At 43.1% G+C, this 26,222-nt stretch overlaps 1 protein-coding gene across 1 annotated transcript; it reads right to left on the bottom strand.

Annotated features, from left to right (window-relative positions):
• Positions 1-743: 743 nt before the first annotated feature.
• Positions 744-9,089, bottom strand: LOC117346155 (uncharacterized protein F54H12.2-like). The gene is made up of 2 exons (XM_033915557.1): positions 8,112-9,089; positions 744-1,076 (listed from the first exon to the last, which is right to left on the bottom strand). Exons 1-2 carry the CDS (start codon positions 9,087-9,089, stop codon positions 744-746), a joined length of 1,311 nt encoding a protein of 436 aa, XP_033771448.1.
• Between the last annotated feature and the right edge of the window lie 17,133 nt (positions 9,090-26,222).

The following is a 26,222-nucleotide window of genomic DNA, read 5'->3' as shown; positions in this document are numbered from 1 at the left end:
AGCTATGAAGGTTCCTGAACTATATACAAAACCTGCCAAGACCAAAGAACTCCTTCCTCATAAAAGACGTAAATTATTACCCAGTTACCGGTGGTTGAGTGTATAAAAACATATCTTCAATAAAATAATGTTTTTTAAAAATGAAAATAAAAGACTGCAGACATTTTGATTTTATGGTTTACTTTTTTTTATTTATTTAGAAACAGCATGACATTCATGGTAGGAAATACAGCCCTGGGGTGTATGAAATGGGTTTTGAAAAGGTCTACACAAGATTTGTTTTTTATTTTTTACAAATTTCAGTACCATTTCATCATTTTGCATTAAATCTTCAGAATACATTTCTAAAATATTTTCAAAAGGTTGCCCTTTACAGCGATGATGTAAAAAAAACACACAGTGATAGCCACAGGCCTCAGACAGCGTGTGCTGTAACTGTCTATTATGATATAATACAGCTTTACAGTGTTTATTGAAAAAGTTCATAATGCTGTTAGGAAAGAATAAACTATCCGGTGGTTGTCCGTAAGAATCAAAAAATTCTCCTGTCCCGTCCCCGGTCACATAGAGGGCCAACCAGTGTTCACCTGGTAGGTTGTGTGGGTGTGTGTTCACGACAATTCCCACAGGTCTCCTTGGTATTTCTAATCCTGTTAACCAGTCACTGGGCAGTACATCTAAAAAAGATTCTGCAACACAGGAGTCCTTCTTTAAAACACGGAAGATTTGTACGGTGTTCATGTTCAAGAATGGTCAAAAAGAACATTCCTTCTATGATTAACTTCTATCACGTTGTCGAAAACCCCATACACAATCATGTTCACAGTGTGAGGTAAAGCTCTGGCAAAACGTATTTCAGCCCGCAGGTTACCGGTTTTGATCAGCGAGTAGTGGTCAGCGCACTCCTGGTCCGGCGATAGGTCAAAGGCTAGCAGCATATAACCTTTGTAAAACTCCTGACGATCAACCAGGAGGGCGTTGTCTTTCAGGTGTTTACCGGTCGCTTGAATAAGCTGCATATATTCTCTCACACAATTTCCATTTTCAAAGTCAGGTTGTAGAGGTTTTCCGGGTACTTTGATATAGGCCGCTGTCCAGGCCTACCTCGGTAATGAGACCTCGAACGCTATATACTGGTTTCTATAAGTATATATTTATTTATCCAATCAATAACAGCTTACAGGAATAAATCATTTAGTATATAGCGTAACAGAAGGTGACCTCTAGGCCCAGAGGTCCTCTGATGTCTGTTCTGCCCTCTCCCTTCTAAAGGCCTGGTTTTTATACATTTCTTAGTGGCCAACACCACGTTGGTTTACATCACATGATACATCCTTATTGGTTATTTACTTATGCATTACTGCCTAACTACATTCATTTATTGGCTATTCTTATCTACGTCATGTTATATGTCTACTCTGTTTTCCGTAAAGCCTACCTTTTCCCCGAAATGCCTGTTTCCCCACCATATTAGTATTTCCGAGCACAAGCCCCCCTCCCAACTCTAAACATCTCCGATACTTTCTATTAGATGATTTTTCTTATGAATTCTTCCTTCTGAGAATTCTGACTTCTGACCACGGTCTGTTTATCTCTTTATGGTATCTGGCTGGGTGGGCCTTGGTGTAAAACCACAGCTAGCCCACAGCCTCAGGACCTGTTGCTTTTTCTCTAGCTTTATTTCTTCAGTAACTAATTGAACTCATAAAACAGCGTATTTCTCCATCTTTGCATGCTCTTCAGTTAATGGTGAAATATCTTTCCATAGTTAATCTACTGTTTCTATCATCTGCAGAGATAGATAAGGTAGATGTCAGTTGCAGGGGGTGAGGGCAGTTTTTTCTGTAAAGAGAAAAGTGATCTTTGTCTTCTTTCCATCCCCCTTCACCTGGCCAATGCCAGGACTTATCTCGGGATGTATCCAAGCTTTATTCTCTCTCATCCCCTCTTCAAAGCCCCTCCAGGTGGCTTTGACCCCTGTTCATTCGGTGAGGAGTTAGTTTGTATCAGAAACTGTACATTATGGGCCGGGGCTATGTGCTAGGAATCACCCATGGAAAAGGAAAGAGACAAGTACCCACCCTTGCTATGCTATCGAGGACAGAGCAGTATAACATGTCGCAGTGTACTTATTGCTTATAATACTAGGCTAAGCAGTCAATAATTCAGATATTTGTGTAAAGCAGAAATCATGGGCATTTAAGCTTCAAATAAATGACTTATACCTGCCGGGCTGTGATAGAAACATCAGCATAAATTACTGATGTAGTAGGGATAGGTGGTGACTCGTGGGAGGGGAAATCAGCTGCTGGTGTTTCATAGGGAGGTACATTAAAAATCAGCCAAGTCAAGATTATCAAAAATGTTGTGTATGGGTCTGTGTAGGGGTCTCTATTTCAACATTTGGGATAGTTCGGGCAACCAGGCATCTGCAGGGGTTCATAATTTAACCTGATACATTTTAATATATATTCTCTCTTTATGGCTTCATCCTGTTATGAGCATACTACATCCAAAAGGGATGGCGGGATAAATTAACAAGTTAGATTATTTCCATGCTCTTCCAAAACAGCTGGGATCAGTGCAGACTCGGCTGGGTCCAGACGCCAGGGGTGAAAGTCCAGGTAACCACATCAAATCTTACGTCATCATCCTTCAGCTGGGCTCATCACTTCCTCTTCACTGCAGTTCTCCTCAGCTTAGCAGCAAGAAAGGGAATGGAAAGAATCCAACTGGAGGGGAAAATAACTAGGGAGCTATTGTGGGAGTCAAAACAGGATGAAAATACATAAAGTCACAATCAAGAAAAACACATGAATCTTGCAATAGGGCTGTTAGAAATAATTATGAACACATGAAAATATATATATGTACTAATACTGCATGAGTCCATAAAAGAGTTAAAGTGCAAATTAATAAGTCCATAATTAAAGCTGTAAAAGTTCAAGGTCATAAAGGTCATCCCGTCTTTGGTAGCAACAGTCAGGAAGTCTTCGCTGGTAAGTCTCGGCATTTATCCAGTTTCTTCTCCGGTAGCAAGATCCTTCCGTTGGGGCTCATCCGTCATCGGGGTTTCATACGGCCGAAAATCTTTCTTCCAGTGATGATATTTCAAATAGCATTAGTCCATAATTATGCAAATAAGTCATTAATAGACATTAAAAGGATGTAAACACGGATTCTCATGTAGCATACAGTTTCCTCTGATAGGCAATTGTCTTTGTGAAGTGATCCATAATTAATAAGGCAAAAATATCTGTACTGTATATATCATTTAACTTGTTTCCAACAATACCTGAGCAATATTACTAACAGGATAAGTACAGCGTTAAAAGATGACATATAAAAGAAAACAAAAACTTATCTGCTTTAATTCAGATAGGCTAAGGTCTAATATATGTATTGGCTAAATTATATTTGTCAGCCTAAGGGAGTTATAGTTACAATGGCATATGATGTTCAAAGGACAGGAGTAATATGCTAAACATAAATATGAATTAGCAAAGAGTCAAACCCAAGCAAAAGGATGGCTAAGATATAGCCTTAAACATATTAACACCTAGGTTATATTGAAACATACTAAAATAAAGAGGATAAACCCTAAAAATTAAAATAAAATAGGATTTATGGGAGAAATGTCCTTCCCATGGGATTCTATCAAATCATGGGTTCAATTTTGTTTCTTTCACTAATATTCTGAATGTCAATCAGCAAAAAGACCTAAACTACAGTATTTTGAATTCCAATCAATAGGACTGGATATTTCCTTCACCAACTTATTAGAAAAGTTCTTAAACAACAGTTAGAACCATTTTTTTTTTTATAAAGCCAAACGCTAATTGCATTGTGTTAAACCAAAAAGTATTTCTGCGTGTATCAGAGAATATGTAAGAAAAAGAAGAAGTAACATTTCTTTTACAAGTTCCAAGAAAAGGCAGAGAGAGAAAGACTGCTAGAAGTTTGTTGTTTTTTTTTCCCGAAACTGTTATGATAAGTAAAGGAACAATAGTTTCCCTTTTATATTGCTACTAACCGTGCAATGGGTTAACAGTACAGTACATGAAGAAAGCAGAAGTTACTTTCGCTTCGGTGTGTTAGCACGACATTAATTAATATTACCATTTGGGATAGAAGCGGATCATAAGAACCCTATGCAATATGTTCCAGTTATTGTAGAGACATGAATAATGAAAAAACAAAGAGAAAATAGCAACTGATAATTTCAAGTTAAAGAAATAGAGCACTACATTTCCCAGTGTCCTTAAACATAGACACATCAACCAGGAAGTAGCTCGGTATGTCTGTGTAACGGAAAAAAGAAGAAGAAGCATAACTCATTTCTTAAACTTTGATCACAGACAAAGAATAAGGTTTGAAATCGTTGTGGTGAGTAGTAAAAAAAAATAAATCTTCTTTCATTATATTGATAATTATAGTGAGCGCTCATAAATGGAAATCCACTCGGATTTCCATAAACACTGAAATTAACACAGGGCACAATACAACAGATAATGACTCATAGTAACATAAAAGACTGTAACGCTGAAAAATAGACAGACGTTAATTGCTAGCAAGTATTAAGGGAGTCCCCCTCTTGTATAATTTATTTCATTTTTGTTCTATTTAGAGTATTAGCATTAGGTGTTCTCTTCGAGTGCACTGTAGTTTTTCCTAACTCTAGAAAACAAATGATCGTTAGTAATGGGAAACGCCCATAATAAAAATCCCAGACCTAGAAAGACAAAGGGTGTGTTTATTTTTACATTGTCAGTTATACTTAATGCCTGTCAGTTATTTGGTTAGACATAATCACCTGTCACGAATCCTTCCTATCTACGTACACTATCTCTATATATCTATTGACTTTCGATATTTGTCTCTCATCCCTTCTTTCCAATACTGTTTTGTATTTATATATAAAAACAATAGTGATCCAAATCATTTCTGTAATTTCGTTCTTCTCTTTCTCAAAAACAATCCTTTATAATCCAGCAAACTTATATGAAATAAATAATTGTTTAATGAAAGCTTATGGTAACATTGAAACGCAGTTAAAAATATATACTTCCTCTTTCAGTCTCATTCACTCTCATCCCCCTCACCCCCCCCCCCCCAATTTTTTTTTTTTTTTTTTGGTTCATGACCACAAAAGAACAGGAAACAAAAACTCACGAGAGCAATGCTTTCGCTGTCTCACAAAGCGCCATATGTTACACAGGTCAGTACACAAGCGACAGCTAGCATAAACGGAAGAATAAAGGAAGCCTGTAGACAGCATGACAAGCTGAAAATATTACAGTAAAACACAGACTCAGAGCTATGCCAAGGCTAGAAGACCCCTCTTGTTAGTAGCAAAGAAATAAACCCATAAAAACAGAACTAATAAGCCAAATCCCATACAAAATAGTGGCCACACATGATAATACTACATCATAAGGGGCTAGGTAACACAAAGCACAATGCAGAGAAGAGGTGTATACTTTCGGCTCAACAATGGTAGGAAATATGGGGGCAAAAGGAGGAACAGGATTGTCTAAGCAACCGCTTAACAGAAGATCCAACGGGAACAGGCAAGAGAAAGAGAAGCTAGGGCTAGGGGCACAAGACAAATAACTCTGGCTAGCACTGGCAGCCAAAGAAGTATAAGACAAGGGGATTCCTAAGGTCAGCAAGAGCAGGGGGCGAAATCAGACATAGCGGGCTCCGAGACAAAAACACTACTTAAGCACAGTTTCCTGGAAAGTGGGGGAAGGTGGGGAACGGGGTGCATTGCTGTTGAATAGTTTCACAGATATCATCTAATGCCTGAGAGATAGTGGCCCATGGGACAGGGGAGTAACGACCAGTATGTGTTGTAAGAGTACGATCTGCCTGCCATTGCATTTGGTGTGCAAAGGGAGGTAGAGAGACAGGGTAAGGGTTAGGAGTATACGCTGGGGAGAGAAAAGGGGCAGTTGCCAGTGGCAGAGAGTGATACAAACGGGAGGACTGAGATGCTAGCAGCAAAAGCGGAGAAGCAGGAGAAGAAGGGGGGTGGGAGACTGCAGGAGCAGGCAACATGGGAGAAATAAACAATATATCCAACTACAAAGTGTACAAACTAATGAGTCTAAAAATAAAACTAATAAGAATACTTACAAAATGATGCAATGTGATCACAGAAGAGCAGGTACCTTCGTAGCAATAACTCAGGTGTGGCCAGAGACCACAGAAACAGCATAACCACCAGTCAAAGCTGGTTCAACAGTCACACCATAACAGTGATAGTTTGATATAGCAGAGGAAATGTCAGGCTTGGCCCAAGACCACAAGAAATAAAGAAAATAATTTAACCAGCAAACGAATCAGTGTCTGTACCAAAAAAGAAAATTTTAAGGAGAGTAAAAAGAAGGCATATAACGGAAGTGTTAGTGGGTGACAACACAGCTGCGCTGAGACTATACCTAAACACCGGCTACACGACCCACCGGTAATTGATTAACTGCTAATTACCTACGTATATATACATCAACTACGCCCTAAACTGACTACACAACCTGACAACTATAATGGATTCTGACTCCTATCCTAACCTATGGACTGACTACCACCCACCAGTCATAAACATATATACACATATCCTAATTCTTAAACAATTCCTAAACTATGGACCGGCTACCACCCACCAGTCAATTCTTAAACAATTCCTAAACTATGGACCGGCTACCACCCACCAGTCAATTTTTAAACAATTCCTAAACTATGGACCGGCTACCACCCACCAGTCATAAACATATATACACATATCCTAATTCTTAAACAATTCATTTTGGACTGACTATCCAACCTGCCAGTCAGAACCCGTAGGACAGCCAAGGATAGTAGCCCGGTCCCAGGCGAATCGATGTGAAATCCTGCACCAGGGTCCGGGATAGTCCAAAGCTGATGCCACAGGGCCTGTGTAATGACAAACAAACAGAATTAGTAAAGAAAAAGAAACAAGAGTCTTAGGGCAGACTACATTCCATTGTGGCGTAAAGAGCAAGCAAAATGCGAAGGATAAGCCAACAAATCTGCAAGAAAAGGATGAAGTTTAGGTATAAACAGTGCATAAGTGACTCATAAAGTAAACCCTAGACCCAGAAGCGAACTTTTGGCCAAAAGTAAAATGGAGAGGCAATCTGACAAGCAGAGTATAGGCCTGCAATCCAGTGAGGTCTCTAAAGGGGCATGTTCCCTGTTTCCTTTTCAACGTTGGGGTTCACCACTGATATAGGCCGCTGTCCAGGCCTACCTCGGTAATGAGACCTCGAACGCTATATACTGGTTTCTATAAGTATATATTTATTTATCCAATCAATAACAGCTTACAGGAATAAATCATTTAGTATATAGCGTAACAGAAGGTGACCTCTAGGCCCAGAGTTCCTCTGATGTCTGTTCTGCCCTCTCCCTTCTAAAGGCCTGGTTTTTATACATTTCTTAGTGGCCAACACCACGTTGGTTTACATCACATGATACATCCTTATTGGTTATTTACTTATGCATTACTGCCTAACTACATTCATTTATTGGCTATTCTTATCTACGTCATGTTATATGTCTACTCTGTTTTCCGTAAAGCCTACCTTTTCCCCGAAATGCCTGTTTCCCCACCATATTAGTATTTCCGAGCACAAGCCCCCCTCCCAACTCTAAACATCTCCGATACTTTCTATTAGATGATTTTTCTTATGAATTCTTCCTTCTGAGAATTCTGTCTTCTGACCACGGTCTGTTTATCTCTTTATGGTATCTGGCTGGGTGGACCTTGGTGTAAAACCACAGCTAGCCCACAGCCTCAGGACCTGTTGCTTTTTCTCTAGCTTTATTTCTTCAGTAACTAATTGAACTCATAAAACAGCGTATTTCTCCATCTTTGCATGCTCTTCAGTTAATGGTGAAATATCTTTCCATAGTTAATCTACTGTTTCTATCATCTGCAGAGATAGATAAGGTAGATGTCAGTTGCAGGGGGTGAGGGCAGTTTTTTCTGTAAAGAGAAAAGTGATCTTTGTCTTCTTTCCATCCCCCTTCACCTGGCCAATGCCAGGACTTATCTCGGGATGTATCCAAGCTTTATTCTCTCTCACTTGTTCACCATCTACATACAGAGCTGCAAAATTAATATCGTAATGTTTAAAATTGAAAGGGTTTTTAGCGTAATTACCACTGAAAGCGTCGTTATCCACAAAGCCCAACACGATGAGCTTTGGTAACTGCCCCAAAAAGAGATTTTCCTGATTAGTCACACGGGCGCCGGCCGGTATGCTAAACACCTTCAACCCCACACGGTCTATCGCATACTTGGCGTTAGCTTTCAGTAGAGCTTCAGCATGTCCCAAGCGCACTCCAGGGGCCACTTTAACTCTCTTTACAAAGAGGGCAGCGTTTAAGATAAGGAGTTTATAATTTTGGTCAGCATCACCGCTCATTAAACAGAAAGAGTTTTTGTTACGTGACAGTTTTATTTTAAGATCTACGCCGTTGATGAGTAGCTTTTCTTGAAAAAATAGATCGCTGTGTAAATGTCCCAACAGTTCCACCTTGTGGCTAGATGCTGTAAAGTGAGCCCTTTCGGTAAAATCCACATTACGTGCACCTATATCTCTAACGTCGTGATGTTCGGCTGTATCCTTATAAAACAGGCCGCTTGTGAACTGTGATTTGAGGGCTCCTTCACCGTAATTGAAGATCAGCTCTATGAGGGCTCTGTAGGGGTAACAGTTATTACTCTGACTAATCAGCTGGTCTCCCAGGGTAACATCCAACTGGCTAAAAATAGATGCAATCGGGTAGTTTACCAGGGCTACTTTGGCGGCTGCGTCAATGTCTGAACCGTCTTCTTTCACAATTTTACAGGTCAGATGCAGGAGAGTGTTGTTTAAATCAATGTAGTCTTCACCGTGCCCCACTATGTAGAAGTCCAAAGGTGCTGTTTCCGATAAAGCTGATAATGGTGGTATTTCCACATAGATGCTTTTTTCGATACTGGTTTGGGTTGGGGATAGCTCAAACAGATCTAGTTCTGATTTAACGCATTCTTCAGAGCCGTTGTGTACAAAAGCCATGGTTTTTTAGAATATATCACGTTTTGTAGAACGGGTCCTTCTCTTCTTGGATCCACTGGATATCTTCTGTGATTTGTTACCTTGAGGTTTCTTTCTTTTAAAAGGTTTTGGAGGTCCTTGCAGAATCTCTTGAGGGTGGGTCCTCTTTCTTTTAACAGCCCGTCTAACCACAGCCAGTCCTGACCCCGCCTGCTCTGCGGAATGGTTTATTTTATTTAGAACGGTTGTTGTGACATGGCCCATGACATTTTTAGCTATGTTTTTTGCGGCTCCTTTCACATGTGGTTTAATTATTTCAAAACCCCTTCTCAAAAGCGGTATTGCTTTTCTAAAGAGACTACGAAATACGCCACCTATACTGGCACCGTACATGACAGGGGCTCCGTGATATCCTGAAAGTCCATAACCGGCTTGTGCTGTGTAATAATTTTTGTATGCTTTGGGGTCTCCGTAATCTTTAGACACCAACATTTTAAAACACTACAGTCTTCCTGGGTCGCAGGTGAAGCTTAAGGATCACCTTCTCGTAATGAAATGAGATGTTCCTGTCTTTATTTCAAATGTGATGGTATCGATGTGCTGCTTGTTCACAGGTACATAGTGCGGTTTATCGTACGTGAGGGTGATAAACTTATCCACTGGCCCTAGAACTGGAACACAGCACAACAGTTGTACAAAATGGTCACCTACTAACTGGTGCTCTACAATATCGGTGTACACGTAGAGGGTATTAAAGCCGGCCTCTATATTTGCTGGGAAATGAGAAAGCCTTGTATTAACATTAGCCTTTACCCCCAAAATGGTTGCCAAATCACCCCTTGCAGAAATAACAGACTTATCCTCTGATTTTACATGAATTCTTCGCGTATTGGGGTCATATATGATTCTCGGCGGTCTCTCAGACTCATAGGCGCTTCTAATGTCATGATTCATGGTTTCCAATAACTTCCCCATGGTCGCATAATATCCATTCTTGATTGTAAATTGGCGTACATTTCCTTCTGCAGAGGTGACAACGTACTTTATGTCTTCCTTAATATTTTCCCAAGTATGTGGGTATTGTATTTCCACCAGACCCGCTTCCCACGGACCCTGTAAGTCCAAAGGCCTAGCTATTTGTATGGTGAAATTAGAGCTGGTATTATGGGGAAACATAGCTGCCGAAGCATTGCTAGGCAATGTGATATAAAAGCCACCGTCATTCATTTTGTTTTTTTCTCTCTCTGTGCTGCTTCAAAAGACAAAATCAGATGTCTTGAATCTCTGAGGCCTTCACACAACTGTTAAATTTATCAGGCCACCCCTTCCATTTCACGAGACAAATTTTGTTCTTACCCCCTCCTTTTACCTTTAGAACCTTTTCGATATGGTATATTCTGTCCTCTAGAGGCTTGACTTTTAGTAATTCTTCAGGATAAAAAGAACCTTGTATAGCTTCGCTATCGTAATCCTGTATCTTGTATATTGTTCTCTGACCCCTGTTTAAAAAACATCTTTTATTATAAATATTTCATCCGTCCATGTTTGTTCGTAACCTTTCTGAAATCTTCCTTTAAGTTTTGATAGCCTTACATGGTCTCCTTTCATTAAGAGATCCTTGGTGGGATCGCATTTGATGTTACTGCCGTAGACTGTTTTCCAAATCTGCAAAGAGTTTGAGGGTTTCACATCTACAGGCCTCGCCTGTATCGTTCTGTGAAAACTATAATTATAGCTGTGCACTATAGCCTGTAGGACGTCTTGATAAGTAAAGGTATTATGGGCTGTAAAATATCTCCACATTTTGGATTTTAAAGTCCTGTTAAATCTTTCCACTACAGCTGCTTTAACATCATTATGGGTCACAAAATGGCTAACACCTTTTTGTTTTAATAAATTCTTCAGAGACTTATTTAAAAATTCTTTACCCTTGTCTGTTTGAAGTTTTTCAGGTGTACGCCCTAAATTAAATATTGTTTCAAAGGCTTCGGTAACTTCATGACCGGTTTTTGTTTTTAAAGAAACGACCCATGCATATTTTGACAGGATATCTATTACTGTTAAGATGTATTTGTAACCGTTGTTATAAGGGGCAAAGGCTGACATGTCGACTAAGTCACTTTGCCACTGTCTGTCAACTTCCGACACAATTGTTTTATTTCTTTTAAAATGGATTCTAGCCGGTCTGTGTAAATTGTATGCGTTTTGACCGGTGACCCAATCCACCACATCTTTTCTCCGGACTGTTATATCACTCTTTTTAGCCGCTTGAAGTAGAGGGTTAATGCCTCCATAGCTTCCTGCCGTGTATGGATCATAATAAATTTGCTTCAATAAAGATTCTTTCATAGCTTTGCCTTTTTAACAGAGCCCTGTTAGGTGACAGCTGCTTTTGTTTTTTTTTTTCAGATTGTTAAGACAACAGTAGGGGGCCGGGACAAGTTCAGACATGTTTAAACACACCTCCACCTCTCTCCCCCCTTGGCTTTATCAGGGGAGGGGTGCTGCAAGGGTCTTATCAGCTGTTACCATGACAATAGGGGAGCTGGCCCATTAACCATTAGCTCAGAATTCCTACTGAAAAGTGTGTTAAAAGCAAATGCAACCTTTTCTCGTTTGTTTCTGCCCCTGCTCTGTTTTAAAAGCAGGAAAGATTTTGTGAATGCCTTTTGTTTTGTGATCTGCTCTATCTGTGAGCTCTTAAACCCTGTCTTTTAACTAAAAACTGTTAAAATAAAGATGCTTCTTTTCTGGCCACATCATTTCCGGGTGGGGGTTTTGACTAAGTCTGTTTCCCCTATTTCCCTACGTGGTCAGAAAAGCGCATTTCCGCCGCGTCATTTACCCTATTTCCGCCTATGTCATCAGAAAAGCGCATTTCCGCCGCGTCATTAACCCTATTTCCGCCTATGTCATCAGAAAAGCGCATTTCCGGTAGGGGCAGGCACTCCCATTTCCGGCGATGTCATCAGAAAGCATATTTCCGGGGTCAAGCCCCCATTTCCGGTGATGTCATCAAAAGTGCATTTCCGGGGCGGGACATGAGGGGGGCGGGGTCATTGGGCAGGGCAGGGCTTGAGGGGTGGGGTCAGGGGTGGGGCTTGAGGGGTGGGGCCATGGTAGGGGGTGGGGCCATGGGCGGGGCTATCACCATTCATTCCTATGGGAGGGGCGGGGCATGGGCGAAGACTAAGGCGGGGCCATGGGTGGGGGCAGGGCCATGGCCGAAGACTAAGGTGGGACAATGGGCGGGGCTTAACCCGGAAGTGAACGCTGATTGGTCGATCCTTATCTCTGACAGCTGTCAATCATTTTGACATGAGGTGTACCCATTATACTACTGCACTTGAAATTTACAATCTTAGACTGAACTATCAAAATATTTAATATTACAGAAATGATTTTGTTTGTAATCCTGAAATGCTCTGCAAGGTGGAGCCCCAGTGTGATATTGGGTAAGAGCTCCGAGCTGTTGTTAATTTCCTCCACCGCCAACAGAAAGGCGAAGAAGTTATAGGTATTTTCTAGAAAATAACTTTAATAACATGAAGAGAATAATTTTATTAGAAGAGATGACCTAGAAATATTTGCAAAAAAAATATTTTTCTCTTGTTCTTTCTTTTTTATTTTGAATGGAGTTCTTTTCAAAATAGTAAACCACTTTGATCCTTTTTTGGCTATATACTCGAGGCTCATAATTAAAACAAAAAAAACACATTTAAAGTGGCCTAAATCAGTACCAGATCATCCAAGTATCGATAGTCAAAACTGGTTTTAGATGTATCTAAAACCAGTTTAGGCCTTTCCCCTGCCTGTAAATGCATAGAGCAAAAAGTGTCATTCTGTAGCCACAGTGCCTGGACTAGGTGAATAGCACCCCCGGTGGACCACAGGTAAATTGCGCTGGCATGCTGCTCGATAAGGAGACAGTCCCCACAGACAAAATATCAAATAAAACAGTCAAGTGGAAACCAGGTAATCAAAATCCTATCCAGGGTTCTTCATTTCTCCACAAATCAGAATGGCAAACAAGAAACAAAAAGGCAAAATTCAAAACAAAAATCTGATCAGGATATACAAAGTCCTTGTGCTATAGCAAGTACAGCAGAGCTTCCTGCAGCTAGGCCTTACTTTGAAGAGAGGGTTAAATTCACTTAGCACAGGGTAATAACCTTCACTGCATTACTTCCACAAAACACACAAATTCATAAAAAGAAAAGTTCAGGAGGCCCTCAGCTCTCTGCTCCTGAGCTGGTGCAGGAGAACTGCCAAGTTTGTCTTCCAATATCATGCAATATTCAAATATTCCCACCCGAGGTCTTCACAAATTTCTCCCTCAGAAAACAGTTCTCAGTTCCTGTATGTTACTGCATTCAAACCAAAAGCAATGCAGTTTTTTAAAAAACCCAAACATTTCTCTAGTGGAACAAACTGTGAAAGCAATAGCAACAGTTCTTTATAACATTCCGGCTAAAACGCCCTGCCCTCATCTTGGCCTTGAGTTGGGCCTCAGCAGTGCTTTGAGCCCATGTAGCAAAAAGGAAAACGAAACAAAAACTCTTTCAAATTAGTCACTGGCAATTCAAGCTCTGGTAATTGTTCATACAAAAACCCAAAACATCATTCACAAACAAAATTGCAGAGCAGAGGTATGCTTTGGAAACTTTCACATGAAACAAACACAGTTTTAGAGCTCAGTGGGCCTTACAAGCAACTCCTATTTCCATTTCTTCCTCTAGAGGCATGGCTTCAGCTCCCTGGTCTGGAGCTAAATGATCTACTTCCATGGGTTCCAGGCTATTCAATTGCTCTGGTCTAGCTGGCTGCTGAGCCCAGGAGAGAGGACCTTTTCCCCTCCTTGGCCTCTCTGATTCTGAAGGGAAAGCAGCTGGCTTTTCAGGGGGAAAGCTGCGCCCTGCTCTCAGTATGCCTGTGCTGTTCTGAGGCTCTCTTGGGCTCTCCCTGTGGATGGTCGCGTAAATGCAGGGTTTTCTCACAGGGGCATTTTGCCTAACCTAATATTCACAGGTTTGGAGATAAACCTTGCAGAGCTGGGCTGAGTTTCCATCTCCTCAGCTTCTGAATGGTCAGAAAGAAACTCATCTTCAGTCAGATCCTCCCTAGTGTAAACAGGGAAACTAGGCTGCTGGGCTTTGCGGGGCTTGGGAACACCTCTCATGGGGTTTCTAGCTGGGACCACGTCAGGCACAGAGTATGACTGGTCACAGTTTTTAGAGGAGGGGAAAGGATGGGAGGTGGGCCGACCTAGACATAGTCGTACAACAGGTATAACCAAACGTTTAAATAGGTTGCCTAGTCGGCACTTATACCTGTTTTGACTTAAAAAAAGTCAAAACATGTAATAGGCCACTGAGCAGATCACGGCTGCCACGATCAGCTCAGTGACCCCGGCAACCTGCCCACCCACCACCACAACGATTGTGGCACGAGAGATGCCTCATCTCCCTTATTGAAATAACGATCTCCTGAAGTGCCGCCAACCACGACACTTCGACATGAGGATTGCGGCATCATGACAGGCGAGATGAGGCATCTTTCCTGCCGTGATCCTCACCCCAGTGTCACGGTTCCCGGCATTTTAGATCGCTATTGAAGCAGGAGAGAAACCCAATCTGTCCTGCCGCGATCCATACCCCCACACCAAACAGATCCGGGTAGGAGGGAGCCCAACCTCTCCTGCCCCAATGAACCCCCAACCCCAATGTGAAACAGGCAGGAGGGAGCACAACCCCTCCTATCCTGGTGACCCCCTACTCTCACTAAGATATGGGCAGTAGAGATCCCAGGCCCTCCAGTCCATGATACACCCCCATGATGCCCCATCCAAACCCCCAATTGGCCCCCTGAACCCCCACAACAGCTGACCCTGCGACACCCATTCCCAACACCCCCTTACCTAAAATAAGTTGGCCAGATGGAAAGGTCCCAAGCCCTTCCACCTGGCAAGCCTGCCATCTGCCAAATGGGGGGCCTTAGGGACTGATTGGCCCAGTTGCCTTAGGCCCCTCCTGTGGACTGGGTCTTAGGAACATGGGCTGGGTTGGCCCCATGTGCCTAAGGCCCCACCCACAGGAGAGGCCTAAGGCAACTGGGCCAATTCTGGTTGGCACAGGCACCTAAGACCCCTCCTGTGGGTGAGGCCTTAGGCGCCTTGCCAAATTAGGCCCTAAGGCATGCCATTCGGCAGATGGTGGGCCTGCTGGGTGGATGGGCATTGGACCCGTCCATCCATCCAATGTTTTTAACGTATGAGGGGTTGTCAGACATGGGGGGGTCGGCAGGTGAGGGTTTTGGGATTCAGTGGGGGCAAAGTAGGGGTTGGGGCAATCGGGGTTACATCGAGGGCAGGATGGCCTGGGCTCCCTCCTGCCTTTATCTTACTGGGTGTCGGAAGGTAGGGTGTTGAGGGGGTTGTGGTTTTGCCAAGGTAGGAGGGCTTGGGCTCCCTCCTGCCCCTCTCATTGCTAGGGGGTGGATCACACCAGGAGAGATGGCTCATCTCTCTTGCCATAATGGTGATTGCCCACCCCCCAAATCACAGCACTTCGGAGTGAGGATCACTGCAGGGGAGGTGCCATGGTTCGGGGAGGTGAGCAATTGCATCAGGAGAGATGAGCCATCTCTCCTGCTGCATTCATTGCAGCAGCTGTGACTCAGTTCTGTGGCCCCTTTTTCAGCACTTATACCTGTTTTGACTTGGTCTAAGTCAAAATGTATAAATGCCGACTAGGCAACCTGCCTAAACCTTTGGGTATACCTGCTGTATGGCTATGTCTAGGTTGGCCCACTTCCTGCCACCTCCCACCCTTTCCCTGCCTCTAAAAATACCTCTTTTCACTCTATGCATTTAGAGATACGTCTAAAACCAGCTTGGGTTATGGGTACTTGAATGATCATGCTTTATGATCGTCCAAGTACCCATTTAGGCCACTTTCTAGACATTTTTTTATTTTGATTATGAGCCCCTTATTGTATGGCTGGTAAGAATCCACCTGCTATAGTTTCTCATCCGTTTAGGTACTAATCGATGGGCAAAAATATTCACCAACTTTGAATGGAGACATTGAACCTTGAAATGTAATTTTAAACTCTAGAATAACTCATGAGACTCCTTTTAAAAACTGTGATAGCAGGTTCTACTGCAGGGAACCACGCTGAATGGCGCGCACTGCTCCTGACATTTATTGAGTTCCTATAAATGTCACAAGCTGCACGGGCCATTCAGCGTGGCTCTCTGCGCTAGAAACTACACTGAAAGATTGGAGAGACTGGGACTCTTCTCCCTGGAAAAGCGGAGACTCAGAGGAGACAAGATAGAGACCTACAAAATCATGAAGGGCATAGAGAGGGTTGAGAGGGACAGATTCTTCAAACTTTCAAAACATAAAAGAACAAGAGGGCATTCGGAAAAGTTGGAAGGAGACAGATTCAGAACGAATGCTAGAAAGTTTTTCTTTACCCAGCGTGTGGTGGACACCTGGAATGCGCTTCCAGAGGACGTAATAGGACAGAGTACGGTACTGGAGTTAAAGAAAGGATTGGACAATTTCCTACTGGAAAAAGAGATAGAGGGGTATAGATAGAGTGCTACTGCACAGGTCCTGGACCTGTTGTGCCGCCGCGTGAGCAGACTGCTGGGCACGATGGACCTCGGGTCTGACCCAGTGGAGGCATTGCTTATGTTCTTATGCCATATGTTGTTTCATTACCATTGATGAGGGACATATTTAATGAAGCTATAGCTATGTCACTGCATGTGCTATACCAGTGTGTCACCTTCCCTGTTTCCAAGATCCCCCAATTCTCTAACTGTCCCTAGTTAGAGAATCCCATCTGTCTGATTACAATGACAGGCAGCTCTGCCCCCTTTCTTTGGCAAGGTATCCCTTGCCATCAGTTGATGACACAAGAATCCTCACATGAAACCACAGCTTCTGGGAGTTGTGCAGTCTCAGCTGATCAAAGGAATATACCCTTGCTGTGAACAGTTCTGGTAGCTGCAGCAGAGGCCATATACATCCCTGACATCAGCAGGAAGGATACCTGCTCCCTCATTGTGTCAGGCCCTCCCTCATACCACAAATACCTCACCTGAAATACTCCACACCAACTTCAAACCACCAATCACTGCACCAAGATACTCAGGGGTGTTGGGGGTATAGTGTTAGCAGGATCAGGATGAGGTGTTGAGATATCAGGTGGGTATTGTGAGGTGAATCTGCAGTGTCAGGGGTTTCAGGGGGTCCCAGCAGCAGAAGAGAATGAGCATTCCTCCTGCTGATCTGGGAATGGAAGAGGTGAGGGGGTTGATGGTATCAGGCAGGCGGGAGTGGCAATCAATCCTGCCAATCTCAGGGATGACTGTTGAGGAAGAGGTGGTATGGCCCAGGTAGCTGAGTTGATTGCAGCAGGAGTATTTTCAGTGTGATCAGCGGAGGCAGCCAGCATACTGTGACAAACCCAAGGCCGTTTTGGGTTTTGCCCATAACAAACCCAAATCCGTCCCAAGGATCAGGAGAAAATACACTGAGTCTAGGTATAGGAGAGCTGACCAGTTGGCCGGCTAATTAATAGATCAAGCTGACTACTGCTCAGACAATGAAGTGAAGTCAGAAAAGGCAGGGCAGGTAAAGGTTAGGCAGAAAAAGGTTAGGCTGGAAAGCTGTACCCAGTGCAAACCTGTCCCTGACACTGTCAGAAGTTTGATTACCTTTTGAGCAACCTGTACCTAGGAGAATTAGGACTAGGAAGAATCCTATCTGTAAAAATAGGGAACAGGCTGGTGTGTGGAAAACCCTTCCCCCACCTACTCAGAGGGGCGAGTGTCTCTCCATAGGATAAAACGTGGCTCCTCAGAACAGGAAGAGGAGGGAGGCAAACCGGAAAGAGGAAACCTGGGGAGAGTCAGTCACTCACTCTCACTCCACCAGGAGGAGTCTGATATTACGGACTGGCCTATTATAGAGGCAGAGGAGTTGTCTCCTACCTGGAATCCTTGGGAGCAGCTGGAGGAGAAAGCCATGGAGGTGCAGGAAAGCTGGGTAGGAACTGAGACCCATCCAATAGCCATGGAAACACAGTGAGCATAAAGAGTTGGGTTTTGCTGTTTATATCTCTGAGCTGCCAGCTAAACTGTAGTCCTTCTTTGAAGTACATTAGGATATCTCCTTGCAAGCTAAACTTGGAGGCTACATTTAAAGTAGTGAAGTGTGGGTTAACAGCAAGCGTGTGAATGGTTTCCTAGTTTGATATGAAGCTGAGTAATTACTTTGCCTTCCCTCTCAGCTGTGCATAGTAACTGCAGCAACGTTTCCAAGGGAAAATATGCATGGTATAGTACAGTAAAACCATGTGAAATTTATACCTGCTGCACTGCGCAGTCTGTTATAAGTTTGTTCTTCTGTTCATTGAGAAACCAAGTATTGCTGACCTTATTTTTGTATGAACTGTGTGTAAAGCCTGCAAAGTCAAAGTATTACTGCTCTGGTGAAGAGGACTGTGTTACTTACCTTGTTAAAGTCCAGAAGCAGGGGACTATATTCAATTCAGTGCTGATCAAACTTGAACATCCTGATTGTGTTGTTTGAACCTTTTTTTGTTATAATTCCATGGAATATAAGTTTATCCTGAGCTGCAAGGCTGAAGCCTGAATTTTGGTTGATTTTGCCAGTGGCTGAAATAAAGCAATGTTGTTTTGTCATTTTTGACTTAGACTCTTTACCTTGCATGCTCATGAGGCAGATACCGTGCCTGAATTAAGACCTGAAGGATCCCTTAGTAGTAAGGAACACGCTGAAACTGAGGTTTTTGGTCATGTCCCTATGTGCTTGCTGCGCCTTACAGGAGCACAGGTGTGATAACACCCAGAAACCAGAGTTTGGCACGAGTAGTCCTGCCAGTTCAGCAGATTGGAGACTTCTGTGGCACAATTGCTTCACCCATTGCAATGTGTACTTTCACATTTGAAATGTGGTTCAGCATGATTCTTACTATTATATACTGGGTATTATAAATACTAAAAGTAAGCACTCACAAATTATTATTTTTAAAAAAGTGGTGTAAAACAAAAAACTACTCAAAACAATTTAAATTACATAAAATAAAGTGATGAATGTGTTCAGACCAACAGAAACACACCGGTCACAGAGGCAAGGGACCAATGAACTGGAGAACTGTCATAGCACACATCGTTCTCCTTACCACCATCAAAATCAAAATAGCATAAGATTGAATATATGCTCAAAATTGGTACTTGAGCTGTAATGTCCACAACTAGCAAAATAATAATAAATAAAGTACTTATCTGAATGCGGCTAGGTTAAGGGTATTCCAAACAGTATGAAACAGACCTGAATTCTAAGTCCATCCTAAACTGTCTGTCCCAGATCACACGTTAGTGTCTATGCTGATGAGTATCACCCAGTGGAGATGATGTCCAAGATGCAGGCTTTATTGAAGATACAAACTTTTAATCCACATGATAAAATGACTAGGATCCAAAGAATGGGTTCTTAGTTCCCATTCTTTGGGTCCTAGACATTTTATCATGTGGATTAAAAGATTGTATCTTCAATAAAGCCTGCATCTTGGACATCATCTCCACAGTTGTTTTTGTCTTCGTCTGTTCCTTGGATCTGTGGAGTACCCAGGGTCAATTTTTGGTTTGCAAATATCATCCAGTGAAATCAAATGGTGAAATCAAGAAGTGTTCTTCCTAAACAATCCATGTTGTATTAACACTCATGAATTAAAATAGCAAAGTCTCTACTCCCCTTTTTTTGGGGGGAGAGGTGCAATTGGGATTTGAATCTGTGACCTCTAGAGAACAGGGTATATACTCTAACTGGTGAGCCAAGACAGGAACCTTGTTTGAGTGTGGTGCAGCTGGGATTTGAACATGCAATCTCTGGAGCATGGGGCAGATGCTCTGACTGGTGAGCATGACTCATACAATGCAGAGTATGTGTGTGTGTGTGTTTGCATAGTAGTGTTTACAAATGGTGAGATCAGCCCACCACTAACTCCCCCTTTTACCAAGCCAGAATAGCAGTTTTTATGGTCAAACAGGCTGCTGACACTGCTCCCCATACTCATAGAGTGTCAACTGAAGTGCAGAGCATTAAACACAGTCTAGCACTAAAAACCGCTAGCACAGGTTGGCAAAAGGGGGTCACTTTCATGTGTGACAGAGTACATCTACAGTAGAACAGCATTAAGATTAGTGACATGCTGATTTCTGCATTAATAAACAGCATACACACACACACACACACACAAACCCCTCTTTTACAAAACCACGCTATCAGTTTTTAGCACCGAGAGCCCCACTGAATTCTGCGTGCTGCTCTTGACACTCATAGGAACTCTATGAGCATCAGAAGCAGCGCAGGGCATTCAGCACAGCTCCCACATGCTAAAAACTTCTAGCGCGGGGGACCATTGGAATGCATTAAAAACTATTCTACTTAGGACATGGAGAACAGTAGTGTCCATAAGAAGAATGCAGTCACACACTCTCAGTCACAGAGTCAGCAATAATATATGGTGCAGTTTTATCATAATTTTTATCAGAGGTCCTTGGGGATATCAGATTGCCTACAAACAACATAGTTTGAAAGGGTTATTTCCTCATATTACCCCATGGTACCTCCTCCTCCTCTTGTTCTTTTACTTTTTCTATTTACTTTTTTATTTTTTCTATTAATTATTCATGATTCTATGATAGAGTATACTTAGCTTTCAGCCTTGCTATATATCCCCTCAACACCAACGCGTTTCGGTCTCTTTTTTCAAGGCGAAATGGGGAAACTGAAAACCAAGAATAAAAACAGTTGATGTAACCTAATTATACATAAACCTATAAAGTCTTTTATTTAAAAAGATTACAGAATTTTGATGGGATTAACACTACCCCCACCACTTCTAGAACAAAAATTCCTTACCTACTACATAGGGCACACCTAATACAGCCGACGATTCTCAGTACAAAGGATACTGCAGCCCCCTGACTCAGGACTTAAGTACTCCCACACCTATGACATCACTTCCGGGTTCCTAACTCATTCAAACAACCCATAAAAGATTTAAAGGGGCCTCTAATAATAACATTTTTCATAGAATACTATGAATCAACTTGCACTAACCAGTCAGAAGATTCATTAAGGCCTCGAGGTGACATGGAATCTAATTTAAACATCCATTTAAGCTCACACAGGTTTAACCTACGATCTATGTTACCTCCCTCCCACCCTACTATAATGTGATCCAAAACCCCCCATTTATGGTCTTTTAGGGTATGTCCGCAACTTTTCCAGTGGCGGACCAAAGGGGATGATTCATTTTGGGTATGGACTCTTGATTTATGTTCAGTTAAGCGGGCACGTATCGGGCGAGTGGTACGGCCCACATACAACTTGGGGCAGGGGCACTGTCACACCTGCCCAGCTCCTGTTCACGGCAGCGAGCTGGAACCCTGTGACTGTTCCTGTCCATATGTGTACCCTTTTAACCAGGGTACCCTTCAGGCCTTCTTAGGCGTCTGCCTAAGGTATAATATCAGATTCCCTGACATTAACAAAAGAAACAGGCAAGGGAAAAGAAACTCACACACCTCAAAATCCAGGATAGCAGAATACTCAAACAAAGATTTTATTATGTTCACTGGTTGCATTGAACAAAAAGGAAAAATGCTTCAGCTTAGCAGACCTCAAAACAAGCACTCAAAACTATGAGGCACAACACAAGCTGTTCAAACAGAGTAAAACTTTCAAAGAAATCCAGTGTCCAGGTTTTTGGTTGTATCTTATTTTAACCTATAGTTCCACAGCCTCTGAACTTTGTTAGCACATCTATAAACAGTCCTGTTCACCAGAGCAATTTGGATTTAGAAACTTTCACTGAGCTGCTTCAGCTCCAGCAGCTGTGTCATTTCACAGGCATGAAACATTCAGAACAGAAACAAACTTTAACCCAAAATTGTGCAACAAGAATCCTGGCCAGCATGTCACCTGGTTTTCACAGCCTAACGTGGCTTATCACATACTGTAGCTCTGTAAAACGTATTCTCTTCTTTAGCACAGAATTCACAAGGTCCGTGCAGGCTCTCAGCACAGCTCCCTGCTGTGACTTGCAAGTAATTAATTATACACAGCTGTGAGGAAGAACGCTCTCGGCTCAGCTTGGTTGCTAGCAGAGAGAACAAAAAAAATGCCAAACATTTGCTAGCTTTACAACTAAAGCTCTCAAGCTGCAATTAACAGATCATTATCAACAGGGAGAAAAATACAACTCCCCTTCAAACTATCACTGGCATAACTGGTAGCTTCACTACTGTGGACATAGGCAATTCACATCCCCTTACTGCTTATCAATGTCCATGGACACCTCCTCCGGTTCTACCAGACTCTCCTGCATTTCCATGGGTTCCTTCCTAATTCCCTGGGTCAGCAGTAAGCTCTTCTGTGTCCCACATTTGCCAGTCTCCAGCTTCCTCAGCATTCCGTTGAGGAGGAGAGGGTTCTCCACCGAGCACACCCTGAAGCCTCCTCGGCTCTTCCTCCTGACTCTCCCTCAGCTGCTCTGTTTTAACCCCCTCTAATTCGCCCCTCCCTGCTCTGCAGAATGGAAAGGGAGAGAAAACTCTCTGCAGCTGAGGCTGTCTCAGTGACAGCTTCCTGTGCTGAGACTGGCCTTATGGGAGCTGTAGTTTCTTAGCTCCTGGGATAGTCCCAGTGAAGTCAGCGCTTATAACATCAGCAGGGCCAACCTGATCTGCTCTCCTGCAACGGGGTTTCCTGCTCTTCTTCCCTAACACTGTGTCAAAGCTAGTAAGAGAGCTAGATTTGTCACAATCCCCCACCCTTAAACGCTGACTCTCACTTGACCCTTGTGGAGTCCCTGTGTTCTCAGTAATTCGAGACAATATGTCAACATTCGTGTTCAGTTTCCCTGGCCGATGGATTACTTGGAACCTGAACACTTGGAGTGCCAAATATCAGCGTGTCAGCCTAGCATTATTGTTACGCATGGTATTTAACCATTTCAAAGCGGCATGATCCGTAACTAATGTGAATTCCCTGTCCTGTAAATAATGGTCAAGTGTTTGTACTGCCCACTTTACGGCCAAGCATTCTTGTTCCATATTTCTGTTCATTCGGGTGAAGTTTCCTACTTAGTTAAAGTACCGGATGCTCTACCCCTTTATATTCCTGACTCAACATAGCCCCCAACCCCGTACCTGATGCATCTGTCTGAAGAATCAGAGGTTGAGTAAAGTCAATGTCTCTTAACAATGGCTGTGTACATAAATTCTCCTTGAGAGCTTCAAACGCCCGACTAGCAAGGACCCCCCAACTTAAAGTGTCTGGGCTACACTTCTTTAACATATCCGTCAGAGGTCCCGCCCAGGAAGAGAAATGGGGGATGAACTTCCTATAGTACCCAATCAACCCCAAAAATGCTGCTTTTGGGGTTGGGCCGTGGATACATTTTGATACACTGTACCTTATCCATTACGGGCCTTATTTGCCTCTTTCCCACAATGTACCCCAAGTATCTGACCCCTCATTGGCCGATGAAACATTTCGTGAGCCCCGCTTCCCTCAAGGACCTTAGAACTGCTGCTAAATGCTATAGATGTTGCTCCCAAGAGACAGAATGTATCACAATGTCATCAATGTAAGCATCCGCATAGCTATGATGGTCTCTGAGTACCTCGCGGACTAAGCGTTAAAAGAATCTGCCGCGCCATGTAATCCAAAAGGCATATGCCTAAACTGGAACAAACCCCGTGGGGTACTAAATGCCGTTTTAGGTCTGGCTGTCTCTGTGAGTGGAATTTGCCAGTACCCTTTCATCAGATCTAGAGTTGTCAGAAACTGAGCCTGTCCCAACCTATCCAACTCATCCACCCTAGGCATCGGAAAGGCATCAAATTGGGACACCTTGTTTACCTGCAGAAAATCAATACAGAAACGGGGTGTCCCATCTGCCTTAGGGACAATGACAATTGGACTATACCATGGACTCTGGGATTGTTCTATTACGCCTAATGACAACATTTCCTGTACCAAGTCCTCCACAAGCCTTTTTTTTTTCTTCGGACAGCCTGTACGGACGTACCCGTACTACTTTCCCCGGAGTGGTTACTATATTATGGGACACTAACCCTGTTTTCCCAGGTAGAGTGGAGAATACCTCACCAAATTGTTATATCAACTCTTGTACTTGCTGAACTTGCTCCTGCGAAAGAGACGTCCCTACATTAACTTCCTCCTGCATATGAAACTCCGCCACCTGGGGACCCAGCTCATCCTCCTGCCATCGATGTGCCAGCAATGTTAACATTTCCCGATCTCTCCAGGGTTTCAATAAATTAATGTGATATGTCTGTATACGACCTTTCACCCTTGACCTTGTAAACTACTTCCCCTACCTTTTCTGTAATAGTGTAAGGGCCCTTCCACTGAGCTAAAAACTTGTGTGAGTCATTCGGGACTAGTACCAGCACCTGATCTCCCTCCTGTAACTGGCGAGATTTGGCCTTTTTGTCATAATATGTTTTTTGACGTTGCTGGCTCCATTCTAAATTTTCTTTCCCCAGCTCCAAGGCACGCTGTAACCTCTCCTTAAGTTGGGATAAATAGGAAATGATACTGCTCTCTGCCTCCTCTGGAAAGTCCCACTTATCCTTTAGCATATCTAACACCCCTCTAGGTGGGCGCCCAAACAACATTTCGTAGGGACTGATACCTAATGAATCTTGTACCTTCTCTCTAGCCACAAAGAGAGCGAAGGGCACAAACAGATCCCAATTGGTTGGTTCCCCCTCAATACCTTTTTTAAGTATTTGTTTGAGCGTCTGATTGAAACGCTCCACCATCCCATTGGCTTGAGGGTGGTAGGCGGAAGTCTTAATGTGGCGAATGCCAAAACCTTCCCAGAACATTCTCATTTCTGAAGACATGAAGTTACTTCCCTGATCAGTCAGCATTTCCTGGGGAAACCCCACTAAACAGAATAGACCCAGTAACTCCTTCATAATATTAGCAGATGTAGTCTTTTTCAATGGAAATGCCCAGGGAAATTGGGTCGCTACATCCATCACTACCAATATGAAACTATTTCCCCTTGGAGTTCTTTCCAAAGGTCCCACTATATCCATTGCCAAGCGTCTCAGAGGTTCCTCTATCACTGGTATAGGTATAAGAGGTGCTCTTGCTGGTTTCGCTAATGAAAGTTTTTGGCATGTAGGGCAGGATTGACAAAACTCGGTCACTTCCTTCCTTACTCCTGGCCAAAAAAATTGGCGACCTACCTGTCTAAAGGTGGATTCTGCTCTTTTATGCCCTGATAGGGGATGATCATGGATAAGCTTTCTAAACCCCTGGGAAACTACTAATTGTTGCTCCCTTTCCCCTGATGCGTTCCCCGGAATCTGTCTATACAGCAGTCCCTGCTTTATTATCCATTGAATATTGCCTTCCTGTCTGCCACTCGCTCACTGCCATACTTCACCCAAGGTAGGGTCAGCTTTTTGCTCTGCCCTGAATGTGGGAAAGGTCTCCATCACCTCCTTAGGCAACCAGGAAACCTCTTTGGCCCCAACGGCCTGCGCCATGGCTCGACCCCTTCCCTGCTGCTGTCTCCTATTTTGGGCTCATGTTTTATGTTTCTGACTTTGCCCTGCTTCTCCAAAGGCTTCCCCCGCAAAGGGAAATATCCTCCCTATACTAGCCTCAGGCTCAGAACTATGAAGTCCTTGTGACCTTGTATTCACTAGACATTGTCTTCCTCTCATGGCTTCCTCAAACCCTTGCCAGTCCCGGCCTAGTATGACCTCAAAAGGTGCCTTAGGAACTACTGCCAGAGGTGTATTGTATACTTTTTCTTTGTACCTAATAGTGGTAGGTCTCAGTGGATATTGTTTGCTGTCCCCATGAACACATCTAATTTTAACGGAACCAAGGGGCTGCCCTCTCCCTTCTCTGGGAAAAACTTTCTCCCAGAATCGACGAGCCATCATAGACTGATCAGCTCCCGTATCAAGTAGGGCTTCTAGCTCTTGGCCTCCTACAGATATCAGTAGAAAATACTTTCCTTCTACCGGTTCTTTCCCTCTCCCCCTGCCATACG

This window comes from Geotrypetes seraphini, chromosome 12 (assembly GCF_902459505.1).
Source record: "Geotrypetes seraphini chromosome 12, aGeoSer1.1, whole genome shotgun sequence".
NCBI classification, from domain to species: Eukaryota; Metazoa; Chordata; class Amphibia; order Gymnophiona; family Dermophiidae; genus Geotrypetes; species Geotrypetes seraphini.
The sequence above is the reverse complement of the archived record's forward strand: the minus strand, read 5'-3'. Positions and strand labels throughout refer to the sequence as shown.